Source organism: Salvelinus namaycush, chromosome 36 (genome assembly GCF_016432855.1).
Source record: "Salvelinus namaycush isolate Seneca chromosome 36, SaNama_1.0, whole genome shotgun sequence".
NCBI lineage: Eukaryota > Metazoa > Chordata > Actinopteri > Salmoniformes > Salmonidae > Salvelinus > Salvelinus namaycush.
Genome location: NC_052342.1, coordinates 7711202 through 7732669, shown reverse-complemented (window position 1 = coordinate 7732669; position 21468 = coordinate 7711202). Strand labels below are relative to the sequence as shown.

General features: G+C 44.7%; 1 protein-coding gene across 2 annotated transcripts in view; it reads right to left on the bottom strand.

Moving 5' to 3' along the window:
- Positions 1 to 21468, bottom strand: part of LOC120030344 (neurexin-2-like) — an 848849-nt gene that overhangs the window by 124862 nt on the left and 702519 nt on the right. For both annotated transcript variants that reach the window (XM_038975718.1, XM_038975719.1), the window contains one exon: positions 10201 to 10382. In XM_038975718.1, the coding sequence (XP_038831646.1) occupies positions 10201 to 10382 (182 nt within the window). The remainder of the gene's footprint in view (positions 1 to 10200; positions 10383 to 21468) is intronic.

The following is a 21468-nucleotide window of genomic DNA, read 5'->3' as shown; positions in this document are numbered from 1 at the left end:
GTCTCTCTTTCCCCTATCTATCCCTACCACATCTCTCTCCATTTCTCTCTCCCCTCTCTCTCTCTCTCTCCTGCTCCCCCTCTCTGTCTCTCCCAGTTCCTCCCTTTCAATTTTTCTGAGATACACTCTCTGTGTGGTTGACTGGCTCCAGAGACAGAAAACAAATCCACTGCTGCCCATCGGGAGTCCACAACCTCAGTCAGAAAACAGAACGTCACTGAGGGTTACTCATCCGTAGGGAGAAGGTTTAGAGGAGAGTTGAGGAACAGTTTGGCTCAAAGTCAATACAGAAACATTTTGCGTTTTGTTTTAGTCATAGAACGTACGTTGCAGCCAAAGTGGATGGACAGAGAGAAGCAGGGAGGGACATACAGGCCCAGCTAAAGTACTGCTACAGGGGATTACATGGCTGGAGCTGCAGTGGTGACATTTGAGGAGCGACCCAAAGCGGAAATGTACAGCAGCTCTCTCTTCAGGGCATCACAGAAAAGGACAGGACAGAAGAGGAGAGAGGCTGGTCATTCATAATCTACCCATTCTCTCCCTCTCCCTTTCACTTTTCCCCCTCTATCCATTTCTCTGAACAGGGACTTAGGGGCTCGCCAATAGACTTTCTGGCAAAAACCACTTCCACGCCGATCCACAGAAACGTTAAGGTTGCGTGTCAACGAGAAGAAAAACAAGAAACCCGAATCCTGCGTTGAGAGAGTCACAGTTGTATTGGATTAACTCCCAATTCAATTTATCTGCCAGATGAAAAGCACATCACGTTGTGAGCAGGAGCTGCTGCTGCTGCGGCTAAATACAATATAACACGTTCCAAATGCAGCCTTACACAATGACTAAACTAAATATTAATCCCACCACCCGGACTGGAATTTATACTGGCTGTATGCCCTTGTAATGAAGCTGTATTGGTCCCAAGTGTGATCAGAAGTGTGATCAGAAGTGCGATGTGGATGAGTAGAAAGAGATGCAAAGGAATCGATGGAGCTGTCCCAAAAGTGCAAACCGCGCCCATCTTGAGCCATCTAGGCGGCCGTCTCGGCAGGCTCAATCAAACCTCTCGGCGTACTTGTAATAAAACAAATACTACTCGAACCCATTTGTGGTAGATAGAGGGGTATCTGTAGGAGGTGTATGGGCGCTGTGCTGTACCCCCCCCCCAGGTGATTAGACCAATCAGGATACAGCAGGACAGTCCTGTCTCCCTGCTCCTTTAATAGCTTATCGATCCTGGGGAGGCAATCCATTTACTTTCACCCAGAACTCACTGGGCACTCGCAGCCTTATCGCCACCGCTAACCCACCACTGCCACTACAAACACAACAAGGGATCGGTTCTGTGCTCTCTACTTATCCACCGTGTTCGCTAACTGTGTGACTATGTGCCTAGCCTACCTGGGTGGTTGCCTGTATTTGTCTGAATATGTCCAAACTCTAAATGGTTAAAAGATCTATCTGTCCATTCTTTGCTTCGACTTCATCCGGTCATTTTGGTTCAGTCTCTGATTCCACACAGAAACGGCAAAGACGATAGTATATCCTGCAGCTGTGGAGCCAAAATGGCCCCCAGGGCTTTGACCACATCCTCTGGTGTGCCTGAAACTAATCGATGGTAATGGCGAAGGTGCATTAAGATGTTGGAATCCAGATATGACATCATTGTTTTAGCACTATGCACTGAGTTTTGAAACTACGACGTTTGACATGGATCAATGCACCAATAAATTAGCACAATCACATTTTTCGGGTTGATCAAATTACCTCCATCTTGGAGCTAAAATTGAGATCATGTGTACTGTGCTAATGACAATACAAAAAAAGAGAAATGGAGAGCAATGCACAATACAGAGAACATGTACGACATGGAGAACTTAGCAAACGGGGCATTTGTGGTAAGTGTCTGGGGTGTGCCGCCATATTTATGCATCTCTGGTATTCCCCAAAGCACCCCAGACATGTGTGGGGCATTGACCTCCAAGCAGCTCCTCGTGGAGGGGAGAAAGTCCCCAACCCCCTGCAGAGGCAGGAAGACCAAGGAGAGCACGGAGAGCCAGGTGGAGGCTGTCAGGCGAGGCTTTATTAGTAGGCCACAAAGGCAGGATTAATCGATAGCTGTCCGGCCCCTCACATGCCAAGGAGAGGCCCCTGCCAAACCCACCAGGGCCCTATCTCGTTACCGCCGGTGACCGCTGGCCCCACTCTGCCGGCAGAGCATTTATCAAGCACACACGCGCACGCACGCACACGCACGCACACACACACACACGCATGTTTGGCTTGCGATTCCTCCCTAGGCATGATGAAGGGGAGCGATTTTTAAAAGTGACACTCGTTTAAGAGGGAAACAGGTGTGGGGTAGCAAAATATAAATAAGGTGAGAGGAAGAAATATAAGGAGAGAGAATGTGTGTGTGCCATAGAGAATTAGTGTGTGTGGGTGTATGTGACTATGCGTGTAAGAGTGTAGGTGTGTGTGCGCGCGCACCGATCTTCACAGCGAAGGGGGCTGACAGGGATGGAGAGAGGATAAAAGGAGCTGCTTCTCCTTGACAGTTTTATCTGCACCGCCAATCTACCTTTATCTGGCACCAACATCTTCAGCGTTCCGAACGGGAGAAAAAAACTCTGGGGCTCCGAGGAACACTTCCGAACGCTTCCGTTAGCTAGTCACCTCTTCCCAGCTATCACCAAGACGTCCAAAGAAAAAATGTCCACTTACAAATCCCTTCCCTGTAAGAGGGAGCCGTAAAAGGAACATTACGGCCAAAGGAATGCTTCAAAAGAGAGCGAGCGAGAGAGAGAGAAAGATACCATCTCGCGAGGGACGATTGCTATCTATTTCACCATGACCCTGAAACACACTTCTCCATCATTTATGAGGACCTGTCGCCCGTCACACTAGATATTGGCTGGGTCTTCTGAGGAATAGACCTCTAACATGAAATCAGCGCTTGGCTTATTTAAAGCGATGACCCAGGAAACCTTGTTGAATAACAGACTCCTGGTCGGCTCGGTAACTGCAGATGAGGGCCATTTCCGATGGGGCCGTTGCCGTGACAACTCACTGTCATTTGTTAGGACCATAGATACACGCCGACTTTCACTCCCTCCTTTTCTCCGTTAGAAGTTTGGATACAGTCTGGCTTGTCAGCTTAACTTGGAACTATGGCGAATGGTCTACAAATCACCTATTATTCAGCTAAATTGGCTATTTACCATGATGGTAATGCAAGTTAACAAGGAAATTGCTCCTAAAACATGACTGACAAGTGTGCTATCAGCATCATCAGTGACTCATCACCCCAAACTGGATGCTGTTGAGTTGATGAATAATGAGCCATATGAAAACACACGGTGATGCATCCCCAATGGCACCCTGTTCCCTATATAGTGCACTACTTTTGACCAGAGCCATATGGGACTCTGGTCAAAAGTAGTGCACTATGTAGAAAATAGGGTGCTTTTTGGGACACAGGCAGTGGGAGGAGAAAAAAAATCTTATCTCCATGCTGCCTTAAAAGAGAGAGCACAGAGCATAGTCTGTACTCTGTATTCTACAGACATTTCCCCTACAAAGCTCTATCGAGTTACCCCAGAGGTTACTATTTGTGGATGAGTAATGCATTGGGCCTTTCAGAGACAGGTCCCAGGCCCTGAGGCAACAGGACGGGGAGGAAGTTGGGCATTCTTATCAGCTACAGTACCATACGTTCACCCAGTCTCTTTCTATCATCCCCTCGAGGCTCATGGGAAATGTCAGTGAGATGTGAGACACAGACACTGAAGATTTGGCCCCTGTGACAGTGACAGACAGTGTGTGCAGGGCTTGACATTCAGATAAATTTGCCAGTGGCACACAGGGCCAGTGGCAACTTAAAGCTACTGTCCCGAATGAAAACAATACTGGTCCAGGGAAGCGGATGATGCGCACATAATTTAAATTGTATCTTTAATTTTGAACTGTCAGCAGTCTACAGTTGTAGGGCACTATAAAGTCAGTTTAATCTTTTCTTAATTTCATTTTTTCCATTAATTTCCTTTAATCATAAAGTTTTTTTTTGAGGGAGATGCTCTAAGTCCACAACAATGCTTAAACCACATTAGGAGACCACATTTGAGGTCTGGAAAAAATAGTAAAAAGTATCTAAAAATTGAAGGGTGTAGTTGCCCTTTAATTCAATTGTTTTGCTAGCTGTGTTTTTGTACTGTACAATGTCCAGTGTAGGCTACATGTGACGTCAGAGTTCACAAAACAAATGCCCCGTGGTTAATACAAATCATCATGATATCATTGTGCCAGGTAGGCCTACTTAGTAGTCAACATTTAATTGAGAAGTTTTTTGGGGGGGGGGAAGCCTTTAGAAATGTTATTTCAAAAAGCGCATCATGACTGAATTGCCCATCGCAAAGATTCAACCAAGACTTCGGACTAAACCTTTGAAATACCTGGTTTGCAAACCCATTGTTAACTTAGCATTTGCTGGTAGGTATCAGAAGTGTAAACATACCCTACCGCTGTCGTTATTCCTTCTGTGAGCTGCTCCACATGACAACCAGTTGAGAGCTGCGTGCTCTTGCTGTCCGACAGATTATTCCGCTCAAACTAGGCTTTGTGTGCTGTGCGCACGTGATAAATAATCGACATAATGTTTTTTCCCCCCAGGAATTATATAGCCTACATTCAAAATAGCATAATTTCTGTTCACTGACCCAAGATGTAGATGGTTGACTGGACCGGAGATTTCCAAAATATCTGTGGGCCAGCGGGCAGCCTTGTATGTCCAGCCCTGGTGGCAGCCTTGTATGTCCAGCCCTGGTTTGTGTTTGTGTGTATACAGTATGTGTGTTCACGCATGTGTGTGTGTGTGTGTGTGTGTGTGTGTGTGTGTGTGTGTGTGTGTGTGTGTGTGTGTGTGTGTGTGTGTGTGTGTGTGTGTGTGTGTGTGTGTGTGTGTGTGTGTGTGTGTGTGTGTGTGTGTGTGTGTGTGTGTGTGTGTGTGTGTGTGTGAAAGAGGGAGAACGCGAAAGAGAGAGGGGGTGTCTGTGTTTGTGCGACATTGACAGACATTGCGTGCCTGTGCTTTGGGTGTGTGTGTGCACGTGCATGTATGTGTGTGTCTCTCCCTCTCTGGATTAGTGTGTGTGTGTGTGTGCGGGGTGGGGTGCTGTGAGCGAGAGATAGAGCCAATGCATATCACATAGGTAAAGCCCCCTAAGTCCTGGTCTTAATTTGACTCTGCTTGTCCTCTACCAGGGAGCTAATAGTAATTAAAGAGGCCCAGACACTGTTGCATGGGGGGAGGGAGGGGAGTCATTTGGGTGAATGACTCAGGAGGAGCGCAGAGCAAATCAAATGTAATTGCAGTGGGACTGGTGCAAGAGCAGAGCTGGGAGAGAGGCTGATGGTCTGACGTGATGGGGGACAGAGGGAGGGCGGAGAGAAGGAGGACAAGAATGCGTGAGACTGAATGAGGACGAGAGCACGAGCGAGAAAGAGATGGAATCAACAATAATGAGAGAATGAATGAGAAATGAGACGGAGGGAGGGAAGGAGGTATTCAATTCAATAAAGCAGGGAGCTGCTCAGACGTCCAGAAAGGGGAGGGCAGGGTCGTACCAGCGCTCATCAGCCCTATAATGAAACCTACACACCAATGATTCACTAACACTGACACAGTGGTATACTGCCAGCGTCTCAAATGGAACCTTATTACCTATATAACCCATAGGGCTCTATTCAAAAGTAGTGCACTATATAGGGACGCCATTCGGGACGCACACTAATATACTGGCAGGAGGACACTGTGATGATACAAGGCAATGAACTGTCATGGAAGCCGATGTGATATAGTGTGGTATGGAAGGCTGGGTGATATTTAAGCAATACTACATGAGAGGCCGTGTGTTATGACATTTTTATCATGGCAGTGGCGTGGTTAGTGACCATAGCCACGAAGTGAAGCTCGAGTCCATAACAAATGGTCTTGAGTTTACTATTGCTTTTATACAACGGGTTACCAGCATTAAAAAGCCAGATTCCTTCCCAAACCATATATTTTTCATCAAAACGTGATGCTACATTCACTAACACTGGTTGTCAAGTGCAATTTTAAGCCTTCTCTTCGTATTGAATGCCATGTAAAGCAAAACTACCCAAGTGCTGGTTAGGGAAAGGGGGATACCTAGTCAGTTGTGCAACTGAATGCATTCAACTGAAATGTGTCTTCTGCATTTAACCCAACCCCTCGAATAGTTCCAGAACTTTGCAGGTTGCTATGGTGGCTCTTCCCCCTTGCTAGCTAACACAATCACTTCAGACTGAAGCTGGAAAGACAGCCAACACACTGCATTTTGTTTAGTTTTATCTGTTTTACTGTTGACATGTCTTTGTATAAACACATAAAATTGCGGATTTACGATTTCAACTGGCTGAGAAAAGCTGCCTGTCTGTCATGTCCCAACTCCCGAATTTCAACATTGAAACAATGTTGCAAATGTCGGAGATATTGTCTAGATGCTTTTTACAGTGGAGATCAAGTTTATACATTGCATGGCTGGGCAGATGAGACAGTGGATCTGTACAAGTATTAGTATTAGTAGTAGTAGTATTAGTAGTAGTAGTAGTAGTAGTAGTAGTAGTAGTAGTAGTAGTAGTAGTAGTGGCCATGTGTATGTTGTCTAGTATATCATGGGCAGGATGGACTTTAACAATGGGAAATCCAAACCAACCGTTAAAGTGTGATAACACAGGGAGGCTACTATACAAATGTATGTGAAGTGATGATTCAGTTGTGAAATCTTGCTTGTGGACTGATCAATTGGAAAATCTATGAGCTGTGTGGTGAATATTGTACGCATTGACTGAATGATGATTGAGATGGGTTACCATTGCAATACTATCAATATGATTTCTGTCAATAACCGCGGAGATATGCTAGCATTAGTATGATTATTAATTACATACCAGTGAGGACATTGGTTTTGACCTTGGCCTGTGGTATGAAATACAACCACTGAGCCAGTTCTCTTCCCATTTTGTGTGTGGGTGTGTGTGTGTGTCCCACATAGAAATAGAATGAATAGAACAGGCTTGGCAGTTCTAACCCCGACAATTTGACTAGTAAACTCATGGGTACTGTACAGTACACTCGCAATGGCTGCCTGGTATTGTGATGCAATCATGTCCATGGTAATTTGGAATGTTCTATCGACTGATGCTGGATTGCCATGGTAATGTAGAAAGTTAATTCAAATCATAGATGCGGTAAAGAGGTCAATCGGACTCCACCAATACAATGGAATTGTCATGGAAATACGTGGGGGAATGGGCAGTGGGGGGAATGATCCTGAATCTCCTCATTGCCCCCCAGCAAAATGTGCCCACATTTAGGCAATTGTTTATACAGTGCTTTCTGAAAGTATTCAGACCCCTTGACTTTCAGCCTTATTCTAAAATGGATTCAATCAAAAATCCTCAGCAATCTACACACAATACCCCATAATGATAAAGCGACAACCTGTTTAGACATTTTTGCAAACGTATAATAAAAAAAAAAAAACGTAATTACATAAGTATTCAGACCCTTTGCTATGAGGCTCGAAATTGATCTCAAGTGCATCCTGTTTCCATTGATCATCCTTGAGATGTTTCTACAACTTGATTGGAGTCCACCTGTGGTAAATTCAATTGATTGGACATGATTTGGAAAGGCACACACCTGTCTATATAAGGTCCTACAGTTGACAGTGCATGTCAAAGCAAAAACCATGCCATGAGGTTGAAGGAATTGTCCGTAGAGCTCCGCGGAATGTGTCGAGGCACAGATCTGTGGAAAGGCCAAACTGAGCAATCGGAGGAGAAGGGCCTTTGTCAGGGAGGTAACAAAGATCCCGCTGCTCACTCTGACAGAGCTCTAGAGTCCCTCTGTTTAGATGGGAGAACCTTCCAGAAGGACAACCATCTCTGCAGCACTCCACCAATCAGGCCTTTATGGTAGAGTGGCCAGACGGAAGCCACTCCTCGGTAAAAGGCACATGACAGCCCGCTTGGAGTTTGCCAAAAGGCACCTAAAGGCAATCAGACCATGAGAAACAAGATTCTCTCGTCTGATGAAACCAAGATCAATACCAAGCGTCACGTCTGGAGGAAACCTGGCACCATCCCTGCGGTGAAGCATGGTGGTGACAACATCATGCTGCGTGGATGTTTTTCAGCGGCAGGGACTGGGAGACTAGTCAGGATCGAGGCAAAGATGAACGGAGCAAAGTACAGAGATATCCTTGATGAAAACCTCCTCCGGAGCACTCAGGACCTCAGACAGGGGAGAAGGTTCACCTTCCAACAGGACAATGATCCTAAGCCCCAAGCCAAGACAACGCAGGAGTGGCTTTGGGACAAGTCTCTGAATGTCTTTGAGTGGCCCAGCCAGAGCCCAGACTTGAACCTGATCAAACAGCTCTGGAGAGACCTGAAAAAAGCTGTGCAGCAACGCTCCCCATAACCATGTAACGTCATGAAAATAAAATAACACTTAAAACCGTTTAAATAGGACTATATTCATTTTAGGATTTGTAATTATTTTATATTTTCATGTAGATAAACTTGACCTAATAGCAGGAGTGTTTACTAATGATTATTAGCAATTGTTTTGCTAACTTTGTCTCTCTATTCAACTTTCTGCATCTCCTCCTCCTCCCAACTGATGATGCGCAAGGGTGTAGGGTGTGCTATAGGCTACGGCCCTACAGTAAAAAAAAAAAAAGGCTTGATGTGTGGACTATCTTTTCAACAATGCACATTTTCAGTGCTTGCTAGTAAAACAAATTGGACTTCTTTTAAAAAAGGTTGGATGTGTCTGACTCTTCATTAATTATTCAGCAGCAGTCAACAAGGTTGTACAGGCTCTGAGGCCTATAATGCTCTAATGTTTGTGTAAAATGGACAATGTGCCATTCCACTCCAACCTGGCATGGTATAATTTGACAGAATTTATTTCTTCCTTTATAGCCCAGCTGTTTTTTGTTGTTGTTTGTTTTTTTACATTCAAATTATAATAGGTCCTCTCAGTATTGGAAACATCTTTCCAACACTCTCCCCCTCGATAATCAGCATCGCTGATAAATGGTTTATGGACATGTTGAGTGTATTTGTTTCTATTTCTATTGTCAATTTCATCTTCATACTAGAGTAGAGCTGTCCCCGTCATACTTTCCATGTCAATTCATTATCTTACAGCCTTCTTTCAGAAAGCCTAAGGTAGGCCTAGGCTGTTTTTGTATAGGTTTTAAGGAAAGCTGAAATAGGGAGAATGACGGTGGAGATGAAAAGAGGAGAGGGCAAAACAACACTGTTACCACTCTGCCTTGAAGGCTGTAGTTAGTCAGTGTGAGCCCTGAGTGAGAGAGGCAGCATGGAGACAGAGACCGTAAAAGCACAGGCACTGGCTAGCAGAGCAGCTGGCACAAGCCTCTCTTTATAGCTGCAGGCGAAGTGTGTGTGTGTGTATGTGTGTGTGTGTGCGTGCGCGTGTGCGTGTGTTTGCGTGTGTGTTTGACACCGGTGACATGCTGAGAGGAACAGAGTCAGTGGGTTCGGCAGGGAGCAGATAATTAACAGAAAGGCATCCATTAAAATAATAATATGGGCTTTGAATCTCGTCGGTAGACAGGGATCACATGGGTCAACGAGCCATTTACAGGCAGCATTAATGCCTTTTTAAAATGCCTGATGTCCTTAAATTGCCTTATAAAGTTATCCTTAGGCAGGGTTCTCTTTTAAAATGCCTTTTACCTAGACCATATGAGAGTCATAGTGGCAGGGATGGAGTAATTACTAGTTTGGTAAGAGTGAATGAGATGTAAAGAGCTGCTCAATGATCATTCTTTGAGTAGTTACTTTCACCTGTACATCTCCAACTTTGGACCATATGAGCTCAACCTACCACTCCTCAATGTGTCTCAACCATATCCTCACTGTCCCCAGTCCCCTTGTACCCCTTCAACCACAGCCATCTCTTGACACATGCTGTCCAAGTGTCCCTCCAATCTACTGTCCCCTTAAACTGTATGTCCCTCCAACCCACTCACCCCACCAATAGGCAAACAAATGTACTCCTCCACCAATGATTTCCCGCCTCCAACTCCCCACCCATGCCCCCTTATATCACCCCTCGCAGTTCCGCAGGTAGTCACTTACTATGTGCAGCTCCAGGTAGTCTCCCAGTCCCTCTGCGCTCTCCACCCTGACCAGCACGGCCTCCTTGAGCTGTGTGCTGAATCCCACCGCCAGCCGGTCTGCCCGCGTGCTCGGCCGGTCGTTGGGGGGCCAGGTGTATGTGATGAGGGCTCCTCCTCTCCCGAAGATGTAGGTTGTCCCAGCTGTGGACAGAAGAGGACCAATGTGTCATATATGATGGATACTATTCCATAGACCTATATCATGTGGTGCAGCGGAAGATCAAATCCAAAGAACAAACTATCGAAAACATAGCTTTGGTTTAAGGTAGGTGCTTGTCGTTGTCTGCTGTTGAGCCATAGCAGGTATGTCTTCCCTAACATGGCGCACACAAAGCAGTGCTTTCTGGGACAGAGCCTATTATCTCACATCAAAATCATTCCGTTTCTACAGAGTAACGTGGCAAGTCCAATTCCCCTTTCTCCTGGTTGTATTCTTCTGGCGCCGACTAATTATCGCTGCGTGGCAGGGGAGACAGAAGAGCAGGTGGAGAGAGGGAGGAGGAAGAGGAGGGAGGGACGAGGAAGAGGAAGGAGGGAGGGAAAGAAATTAGGAAAGGGGGTGACAACGAGGTGTGCGATGCGATGGTTGGAAGTGATGAAGTGCTTCTACCCCTAGTGATTGCTTCTACAAACAGCATTGCTTGCTGTTTTGGGGTTTTAGGCTGGGTTTCTGTACAGCACTTTGAGATATCAGCTCATGCAAGAAGGGCTGTATAAATACACTTGATTTGATGAAGGCAGTGAGAGAACAGTTCGAGGCAGAGTGTTCATCTGTTCCACCGCTACACCACTTTGCTCTGTTGTAGTGTTCCTGCTCAAAGGCATTAGGGCAGTTCAAGATGAGAGGAGATACATGGAAGGAAACTGCTCTAAAATGGCTGTCGGTATGAAGGCAGCCATGTTGTAGAGAGATTGAGGAACAGAGGCTGTAATAGTATCAGCAGCTCGCACACTCAGGTGCGAGTCCCCCCCCCCCTCTCTATTCGCCTCAGCATGAAGCACGTGATACCTCGGCTCTCTGGGTCCCAGCCTTCCAATCTCATTTTCTTTTCTAAATAAACAAGATGCGTGACTGAAATACTATAACTAGCCCACAGCATGAAAAAACGGCTTAGAGGAAGAAGATGCACAACAAAGGGTTTCGATTTCTCCCCTCCTCTATCTGTCAGGGAAGAATGCAGGGCATTGTGGGATAAATGTAAATTATGATGATGGGGATGAGGATGAGGATGAAGATGACAAAGAGTCATTAACACTAACATTAAATCAACACTACGCAATCCATAGACAATTCCAGATGTCATTCCCAGAGCAAAGTTTAACAATCAATACCTCTCTTTCTTGATTTGTCAGGGTAGAATGCAGAGCACTGTCAATAAATCAATAGAAAAGACGATGGTGACGACCACCTCATACAAACTCAGCAAAAAAAGAAACATCCCTTTTTCAGGACCTTGTCTTTCAAAGATAATTTGTAAAAATCAAAATAACTTCACAGATCTTCATTGTAAAGGGTTTAAACACTGTTTCCCACACTTGTTCAATGAACCATAAACAATTAATGAACATGCACCTGTGGAACGGTCGTTAGAGACTAACAACTTACAGACGGTAGGCAATTAAGGTCACAGTTATGAAAACTTAGGACACTAAAGAGGCCTTTCTACTGACTCTGAAAAAACCCCAAAGAAAGATGCCCAGGGTCCCTGCTCATCTGCCTGAATGTGCCTTGGGCATGCTGCAAGGAGGCATGGGGACTGCAGATGTGGCCAGGGCAATAAATTGCAATGTCCGCACTGTGAGACACCTAAAACAGCGCTACAGGGAGACAGGACCTGCACAGGATCGGTACATCCGAACATCACACCTGCGGGACAGGTACAGGATGGCAACAACAACTGCCCAAGTTACACCAGGAACGCACAATCCCTCCATCAGTGCTCAGACTGTCCGCAATAGGCTGAGAGAGGCTGGAATGAGGGCTTGTAGGCCTGTTGTAAGGCAGGTCCTCGCCAGACATCACAGGCAACAACGTCGCCTATGGGCACAAACCCACCGTCACTGGACCAGACAGGACTGACAAAAAGTGCTCTTCACTGATGAGTCACAGTTTTGTCTCTCCAGGGGTGATGGTCGGATTCGCGTTTATCGTCGAAGGAATGTGCGTTACACCGAGGCCTGAACTCTGGAGCGGGATCGATTTGAGGGTGGAGGGTCCGTCATGGTCTGGGGCGGTGTGTCACAGCATCATCGGACTGAGCTTGTTGTCATCTCAATGCTGTGCGTTACAGGGAAGACATCCTCCTCCCTCATGTGGTACCCTTCCTGCAGGCTCACCCTGACATGACCCTCCAGCATGACAATGCCACCAGCCATACTGTTCGTTCTGTGAGTGATTTCCTGCAAGACAGTAATTTCAGTGTTCTGCCATGGCCAGTGAAGAGCCCGGATCTCAATCCTGTTGAGCACGTCTGGGACCTGTTGGATCGGAGGGTGAGGGCTAGGGCCATTCCCCCCAGAAATGTCTGGGAACTTGCAGGTGCCTTGGTGGAAGAGTGGGGTAACATCTCACAGCAAGAACTGACAAATATGGTGCAGTCCATGAGGAGGAGATGCACTGCTGTACTTAATGCAGCTGGTGGCCACACCAGATACTGACTGTTACTTTTGATTTTGACCTCCTCTTTGTTCAGGGACACATTATTCAATTTCTGTTAGTCACATGTCTGTGGAACTTGTTCAGTTTATGTCTCAGTTGTTGAATCTATTTACGTTCATACAAATATTTACACATGTCAAGTTTGCTGAAAAAAACGCAGTTGACAGCGAGAGGACATTTCTTTTTTTTCCTGAGTTCATATTTAGAATATCTGCATCTCAGTTTACTCATATCGCAGTAAATCAACACTACATACTCTATTAGCAATTTAATTCCAGATGTCATGCCCAGAGCGAAGAGATTAACATCTCTTAAATTCAACACCTCTTACCACCGTAATAGCACAAACTCAACAGCTGCAAAGTACCTTTTGCGAAATAATCTTCAAAGAAACTTTATTTCCACTTCCCCCTCTAAGTGTATGATTTTTTTCTGTTTATTTTATTTAGTCCTTGTCCTGTGTGGTGGCAGGCCGGCTGTCTACAGAAGTGGTGGCCACCTGCTGTTACGGCGACCCTGCAGCAGCCCACTAAGCGAAGAGACAAAGAGGTGACGAGGCATCTAATGAGGTAGTCTGGCAGGTTCTCCCTGACTGAGCCCACGTCTTAGTGTTTCAGAGACACCCAACACCTGCTCCAGGTCTGCTAGACCACTGGTGTAGAGACAATGCATGCAGAGCCATGCTAACCACCAACCACCTCGCCCTTTTCTACACACAAGGGATGGGGTAAGAAAGAGGTGTAGACGTGAGACGTGGAGGGAGATGGAAGGGGTAGAAGAGGGAAAGCGAGAGGAAATGATAGAAAAAGAGTGGGAGAGGGGAAGCGGGAGAGAGAGAGAGAACAATAATACGAAAGAGATAGGAAAGGAGAGAGAGAGAAACTAACCATATTTCCATCCACAGTTTTTATGCGAGTACAGTCATACCGTATACAAATCCCGACAGCTGGGATGGAAACAGTTCATTTCAGTACAATTTTATAAATGGTGACAGATATTTTGATTGTTCGAGATGGTGGGATGTTTTTGTGTCTGTAAAATTAATTTTGCGAGAAATGGTAGTTGAAACGCCTTTAAGCACAAATATTGATTTAACGACCATCATAATAAAGTTGGAGTCACTCGATGATATGGTGTGTGGTCCTCCCACTAGGACTCGGGAAACCATTCAGTTTATTAGGCTGCAGATGAAATAAGATATGATGAACTTCACAGGGTGGTGAAAGTGCAAGTTGATCTCGATGCTCCTTTCCAATACATTTCGAGGGTCTCATTCTGGTGACATGATGATTGTTACTTGACTGTCGTTTGACAAATACAAATATTATCCATAATAATCGTGTAGACTAGTCTACCCACAGTGTATCTGTGATCTGTTGGCTGGAGCGCAGGTGTCAAAACCAGAGTAGACACATTTGCTATTTAACTATCGGTAGAGATGAAAATGCGATGGAAACACATTGAACTTTATATTTTTATTCGGTATATGAAAACTTAAGTGAAAAAGTACATTTTGTGTGCACTACGTCATCCCTCACTGATTTTTATCCACAACAAGTCCGTTTGGTGTAAACACACCACTGGTGGGAAAATGCGCATATTTTCTTTATGCAGATTTTTGAATATTTGCATGAAAATCTGGCGCCAATTAGACGGAAGCCTAGCTACCGAGAGAGATAAAAGGAGATGGAGGCAGTCCGAGAGAGAGTCTGAGCTATCAGCATAACTCCCTAAGTATCCACACTGCCCATTTGATACTTAAGACTGGAGTTAAAGCTAAATGAATAAGGCCTTGGGAGACTTCCTTCAGCAAACAAAACTCGGGGTAGACTATGGATTTTCCACTGACCTTGACCGGCCTGCCTCTAATCAAGCAATCTGTTCTCTCTGTTTCACTGGAATAACAATAATGATGGAAACACACCGTGGCACGTATGTTTATTTTGCAGACTGAAAAAAGAGCTAAATATTGAATGCGTTTGTCCAATTAGCTCGAGTTGTGATCGATGTCTGCCAATCAATGCTCTCTACCTGGAACAGAGAGGCATGAGGATAGATCAAACATCTCAGGATGCCCGTTGATTATTATTTCCATTTTCGGGGCCAAATTGGTAATTTGATTGGAAGAAAAAGAACATTTTGTTTTTGGTCGTGGCCGGTGGAAAAAATAATCAGAAAGCGCCCCCGAATCAAAAGTGTAATGGAAAAGCAGATTGATTTAAATTTTCCCTATACAGGGCAGTTGGAGTGTGTCGTGTGTGGTGGGGTTTGTTCTATTGGACACTCTCTGTGAATAGCCATTGATGTGGGCTAAAGCAAAGCATTCTGGGACACTTTTTCCCCACAACAGGTATAAAATAAACAGGTCATCACAGACACACAGCGAGACGGCAAGACCACACTAGATGTCTTTCATCCCCGACAGACCAGCGTCTACTGCATTCAGCCATTAACATGATGTATAACACTGTGGCTTATGTCAAAAGACTTCATTCATTTCAATGTTCTATGTAATTGTGTGATTCAGCCTTTCTGATGATTCACAGTGACGAAGGACAAGTTAATCCTGTAACTGGAACATGAACAACACTGTTTCTATATTTAATAGGGGCTAGACAGAGAAACAAGAAAGTGTCTCTTCAGACTCAGCCCTTAAACCCTCTCTGTCGTTGTTTCTGGTCATAAATGAACCACGTGGGTTGTTGGTGTAGTTAGTCCATGTGACAAAGGAGTTACACTGCTATGCAGATACCTTTTGAGAGCGGACAGAAACGTTGCAAAAGATTGGTTCTGAAGAGAAGCTTCACAATGGTTGACTGGATATTGCAGAAAGGACATTGCCCAACGCGAACTCTGTTGATCTCAACACGAACAGATGCAACAGAAACACGCGCGCACACATACAGTACCAGTCAAATGTTTGGACACACCTAGTCATTCAAGGGTTTAATTTATTTGGACTATTTTCTACATTATAGAACAGTAGTGAAGACATCAAAACTATGAAATAACACATATGGAATCATAAAGTAACCAAAAAAAGTGTTAAACAAATCCAGATCTATTTTATATTTGAGATTCTTCAAAGTAGCACCCTTTGCCTTGATGACAGCTTTGCACACTCTTGGCATTCTCTCAACCAGCTTCACCTGGAATACTGTTTCATCAGTCTTGAAGGAGTTCCCACATATGCTGAGCACTTATTGGCTGCTTTTCCTTCATTCTGTGGTCAAATCAAATCAAATGTATTTATATAGCCCTTCTTACATCAGCTGATATCTCAAAGTGCTGTACAGAAACCCAGCCTAAAACCCCAAACAGCAAGCAATGCAGGCGTAGAAGCACGGTGGCTAGGAAAAACACCCTAGAAAGGCCAAAACCACCTAGGAAGAAACCTAGAGAGGAACCAGGCTATGAGGGTCCAACTCATCCCAAACCATCTCAAATGGGTTGAGGTTGGGTGATTGTGGAGGCCAGGTCATCTGATGCAGCACTCCATCACACTCCTTCTTGGTCAAATAGCCTTTACACGGCCTAGAGGTGTGTTGGGTCATTGTCCTGTTGAAAAACAAATGATAGTCCCGCTAAGCGCAAACCAGATGGGATGGCATATCGCTGCAGAATACTGTGGTAGCCATGCTGGTTAAGTGTGTCTTGAATTCTAAATAAATCACCAACAGTGTCACCAGCAAAGCACCATCACACCTCCTCCTCCATGCTTCACGGTGGATCCACAAATGCGGAGATCATCCAGCCCCTACTCTGCGTCTCACAAAGACATGACGGTTGGAACCAAAAATCTCAAATTTGGATTTTCCACCGGTCTAATGTCCACTGCTCGTGTTTCTTGGCCCAAGCAAGTCTCTTCTTCTTATTGGTGTCCTTTAGTAGTGGTTTCTTTGCAGCAATGCGACCACGAAGGCCTGATTCACGCAGTCTCCTCTGAACAGTTGATGTTGAGATGTGTATTACTAGAACTCTGTGAAGCATTTATTTGTGCTGCAATTTCTGAGGCTGGTAACTCTAATGAACTTATCCTGTGCAGCAGAGGTAACTCTGGGTCTTCCTTTCCTATGGCGGTCCTCATGAGAGCCAGTTTCATCATACCGCTTGATGATTTTTGCGACTGCACAAAGTTCTTGAAATGTTCTGTATTAAATGACCTTCATGTCTTGCCATAATATGATGGACTTGGACTTTTACCAAATAGGGCTATCTTCTGTATACCCCCCTACCTTGTCACAACACAACTGATTAGCTCAAACGCATTAAGAAGGAAAGAAATTCCACAAATTAACTTTTAAGAAGGCACACCTGTTAATTGAAATGCATTCCAGGTGACTACCTCTAGAATCTGGTTGAGAAAATGCCAAGAGTGTGCAAAGCTGTTATCAAAGGGTGGCTACTTTGAAGAGTATAAAATATATTTGGATTTGTTTAACACTTTTTTGGTTACTACATGATTCCATATGTGTTATTTCAAAGTTTTGATGTCTTCACTATTATTTTACAATGTAGAAAATAGTAAGAATAAAGAAAAACCCTTGAATGAGTAGGTGTGTCCAAACATTTGACTGGTACAGTACGTGCTCACACACACTCACTCACATACACGCACACACACCTTTGGCAGTTTGACAATCTACTCCAGCGACTGCCACTGATACGGGGTTGATTGTGTCAGATAGCTATTTCTCTGTAGGCCCATAAAAAAAATGTAACTGCTGCTGGTAAGAGATTGGCCCATATTATCTAGCGTGAAAATAGTCTGAGGAAGCCTGGCCTTTTACTCTGATGGGGTGGGACAGAGTGTGTGTGGAATAGTGTGTGTATTTGAGTGAGTGTGTGTGTGTGTGTGTTTCAATGTGTGTGTGTCTGTGTGTGTGCAGTTCTCAAGCCCAATTTGATTGCATTGCAGAATTAACTTTCTGGTCCACCCCTATGGTGGCCACACTGCCTTTTAGATTCTGCTCTAAAGAGCAGTTTGACTTAACACTGACCATGACGACCAATGGAATTTAGAGAAAATAACACCTGTATCGCAATGGTATGGAGGCACAGGAGTGGAAACTCCATTGATTCTACAAACAAGTTTTGGGCTACAATAATTCACTAGCTTGGTTTTTTGGCAAACTGCTCGAGACCCTGCTCTTTCACTGTGTCACAAAATGGAGGGAATGGGATAAAGGAATGTACGGGAGGATAAGCGAAGGAGGGATGGAAAGGAGGGAGGTCAGAGACGAACAGTTTTACATGCAGATAAGGGGAACTTCTCTCTGAGGGTTGATAGGTAGGACGTCGATAGGTAGCCCGGATACATTACCAGGACTGCTTATCGATTATGCCAAAAATGCACTTCTGCCTGATGACACGTGCGATAGCTCTGGGGGCGTCTCTGGAATGCCACATCGAGAGTGATAATGGGCCGATTACAAAGATGTAATCACCAACAGTCACACGCGCCCTCCTGAATCAAACCACACACACACACACACACACACACACACACACACACACACACACACACACACACACACACACACACACACACACACACACACACACACACACACACACACACAACCCACTCCACCCACATACCCCCCACCCTCCCACTACGCAGCTGCAGGAACATTCTTGCCGGGCTCCTAATAACCTGCCAATCAAAGATTCCGGGGCAAACAGAGGTTCAGCCCTTGGACTCTCACAGTCTTAATTATTCCTCACATTCACAGGCTGCAGCACACCACACATTCACAGCGAATGATAGATTTTTGGGGGGGAAATAACGAGAAATGTGATATTAGCCAGGTTTCACCTCTGATTATGTCAATGGCGGGAACAGACAGCATCTTGGGGGCAGAGGGAGGAAAATGGTTCCTTCTACATGTGGCTCATTGGACGAACCAGAGTCAACGAGACACAGGGAAGAGTTTCAACGCGAGAAACCAACGTCTCCAGCACGGTCCCATCATTATTATGCAAGACTCTGGAAAGGTCAGGAGACTTTGTTCTTCCCTATATCTGAGAAGATACACCCCTGTGGTGGTTGCCTCGGCGATTTGTGCTCTTCTTGTTAGCGCACCGCGGGGCAAATTAGCATTAACATCATACTAATTACCCTCCGGTGTAAGAAAACAAACGAGGGCTAATGACTTGCACCTGTCGCTCCATCTCTCCATTGGTGACCTTATGAAAAAAGCGTCTCACCTCGTTGGAACCAGCCTTATGAAAATTTGAGGGGCGTAAAGTTCACAATGCACAACAACACATCCATCACTCTATTATGGGAAAGAACTCACATTAAAAGGGTATTGGGATGGAGAAATGTAGGAAAATGGACTCGTCTTGTACTGTGGCCTAAATAACAAGTACTCAGCCGTATGGACGAAGCTAGCTCCTAGTGTCTATTTTGCAAATCATATTCAAATTAAAAGAGACTATTGGCTCTCCCAGTAGCTTATAAAAGCATATAGCTCATTGATTCCATAAATGAAATTAGCCTTAAACATCTAGGAACCGAAAGGTTGCGTGTTCGAATCACAGACAACTTTAGCACTTTTGCTAATTAGCAACTTTGCAACTACTTACTACTTTTATCTACTTTGTAACTGTTAGCTAATCCTTCCCCTAACCCTAACCCCTAGCCTAATTAACATTAGTCCCCGAGCCACCTAGCTATGGTTGGAAATAACTCATTGGAATTCGTAACATACTGTATCATACGAATTGTAATTCGTAATATACAGTGCCTTCGGAAAGTATTCAGACCCCTTGACTTTTTCCACATTTTGTTACGTTACTGCCTTATTCTAAAATTGATTAAATAAAAACAATTCCTCAGCAATCTTCACATAATACCCTATAATGACAATGGGAAAATAGGTTTTTGAAATGTTTGCAAATGTATATATATATATAAACAGAAAAACCTTATTTACATACGTTTTAGACCCTTTGCTATGAGACTCCAAATTGAGCTCAGTGGCATCCTGTTTCTATTGAGCATCCTTGAGATGTTTCTACAACTTGATTGGAGTCCAGCTGTGGTAAATTCAATTGATTGGACATGATTTGGAATGGCACCCACCTGTCTATATAAGGTCCCATAGTTGACAGTGCATGTTAGAGAAAAAACCAAGCCATGAGGTTGACGGAATGGTCCATAGAGCTCCGAGACAGGATTGTGTCGAGGCACAGATCTGGGCATTAAAGGTCCCCAAGAACACAGTGGCCTTCATCATTCTTAAATGGAAGAAGTTTGGAACCACCAAGACTCTTCCCAGAGCTGGCCGCCCGGCCAAACTGAGCAATCGGGGGAGAATGGCCTTGGTCAGGGAGGTGGCCAAGAACCTGATGGTCACTCTGACAGAGATCTAGAGTTAATCTGTGGAGATGTGAGAACCTTCCAGAAGGAAAACCATCTCTGCAGCACTCCACCAATCAGGCCTTTATGGTAGAGTGGCCAGAGGGAAGAAACTCCTCAGTAAAAGGCACATGACAGCCCGTTGGAGTTTGCCAAAAGGCACCTAAAGACTCTTAGACCATGAGAAACAAGATTCTCTGGTCTGATGAAACCAAGATTGAACTATTTGGCCTGAATGCCAAGCGTCACATCTGGAGGAAACCTGGCACCATCCCTACGGTGAAGCATGGTGGCGGCAGAATAATGCAGTTAGGATGTTTTTCAGCGGCAGGGACTGGGAGACTAGTCAGGATCAAGGCAAAGATGAAAGGAGCAAAGTACAGAGAAATCCTTGATGAAAACCTGCCCCAGAGCTCTCAGGACCTCAGACTGGGGCAAAGTCTCAATGGAACAAGTCTCAATGTCCTTGAGTGGCCCAGCCAGAGCCCGGACTTAAACCTGATTGAAGATCTCTGGAGAAACCTGAAAATAACTGTGCAGCAACGTTCCCCATCCAATCTGACAGAGCTTGAGAGGATCTGCAGAGAAGAATGGAAGAAACTCCCCAAATAAGGTGTGCCAAGATTCTAGCATCAAACCCAAGAATACTCAAGGCTGTAATCGCTGCCAAAGGTACTCCAACAAAGTCCTGAGTAAAGGGTCTGAATACTTACAAATGAAGTCAGAAGTTTACACACACCTTAGCCAAAGACATTTAACCTCAGTTTTTCACAATTTCAATTGATCCTAGTAAAAATTCCTTGTCTTAGGTCAGTTAGGATCACCACTTTATTTTAAGAATGTGAAATGTCAGAATAATAGTAGAGAGAATTATTTATTTCAGCTTTTATTTATTTCATTATATTCCCCGTGGGTCAGAAGTTTACATACACTCAATTAGTATTTGGTAGCATTGCCATTAAATTGTTTAACTTGGGTAAAACGTTTTGGGTAGCCTCCCACAATAAGCTTCCCACAATAAGTTGGGTGAATTTTGGCCCATTCCTCCTGACAGAGCTGGTGTAACTGAGTGAGGTTTGTGGGCCTCCTTCGCACACGCTTTTCCAGTTCTGCCCACAAATTTTCTATGGGATGGAGGTCAGGGCTTTGTGATTGCCACTCCAATACCTTGACTTTGTTGTCCTTAAGCCATTTTGCCACAA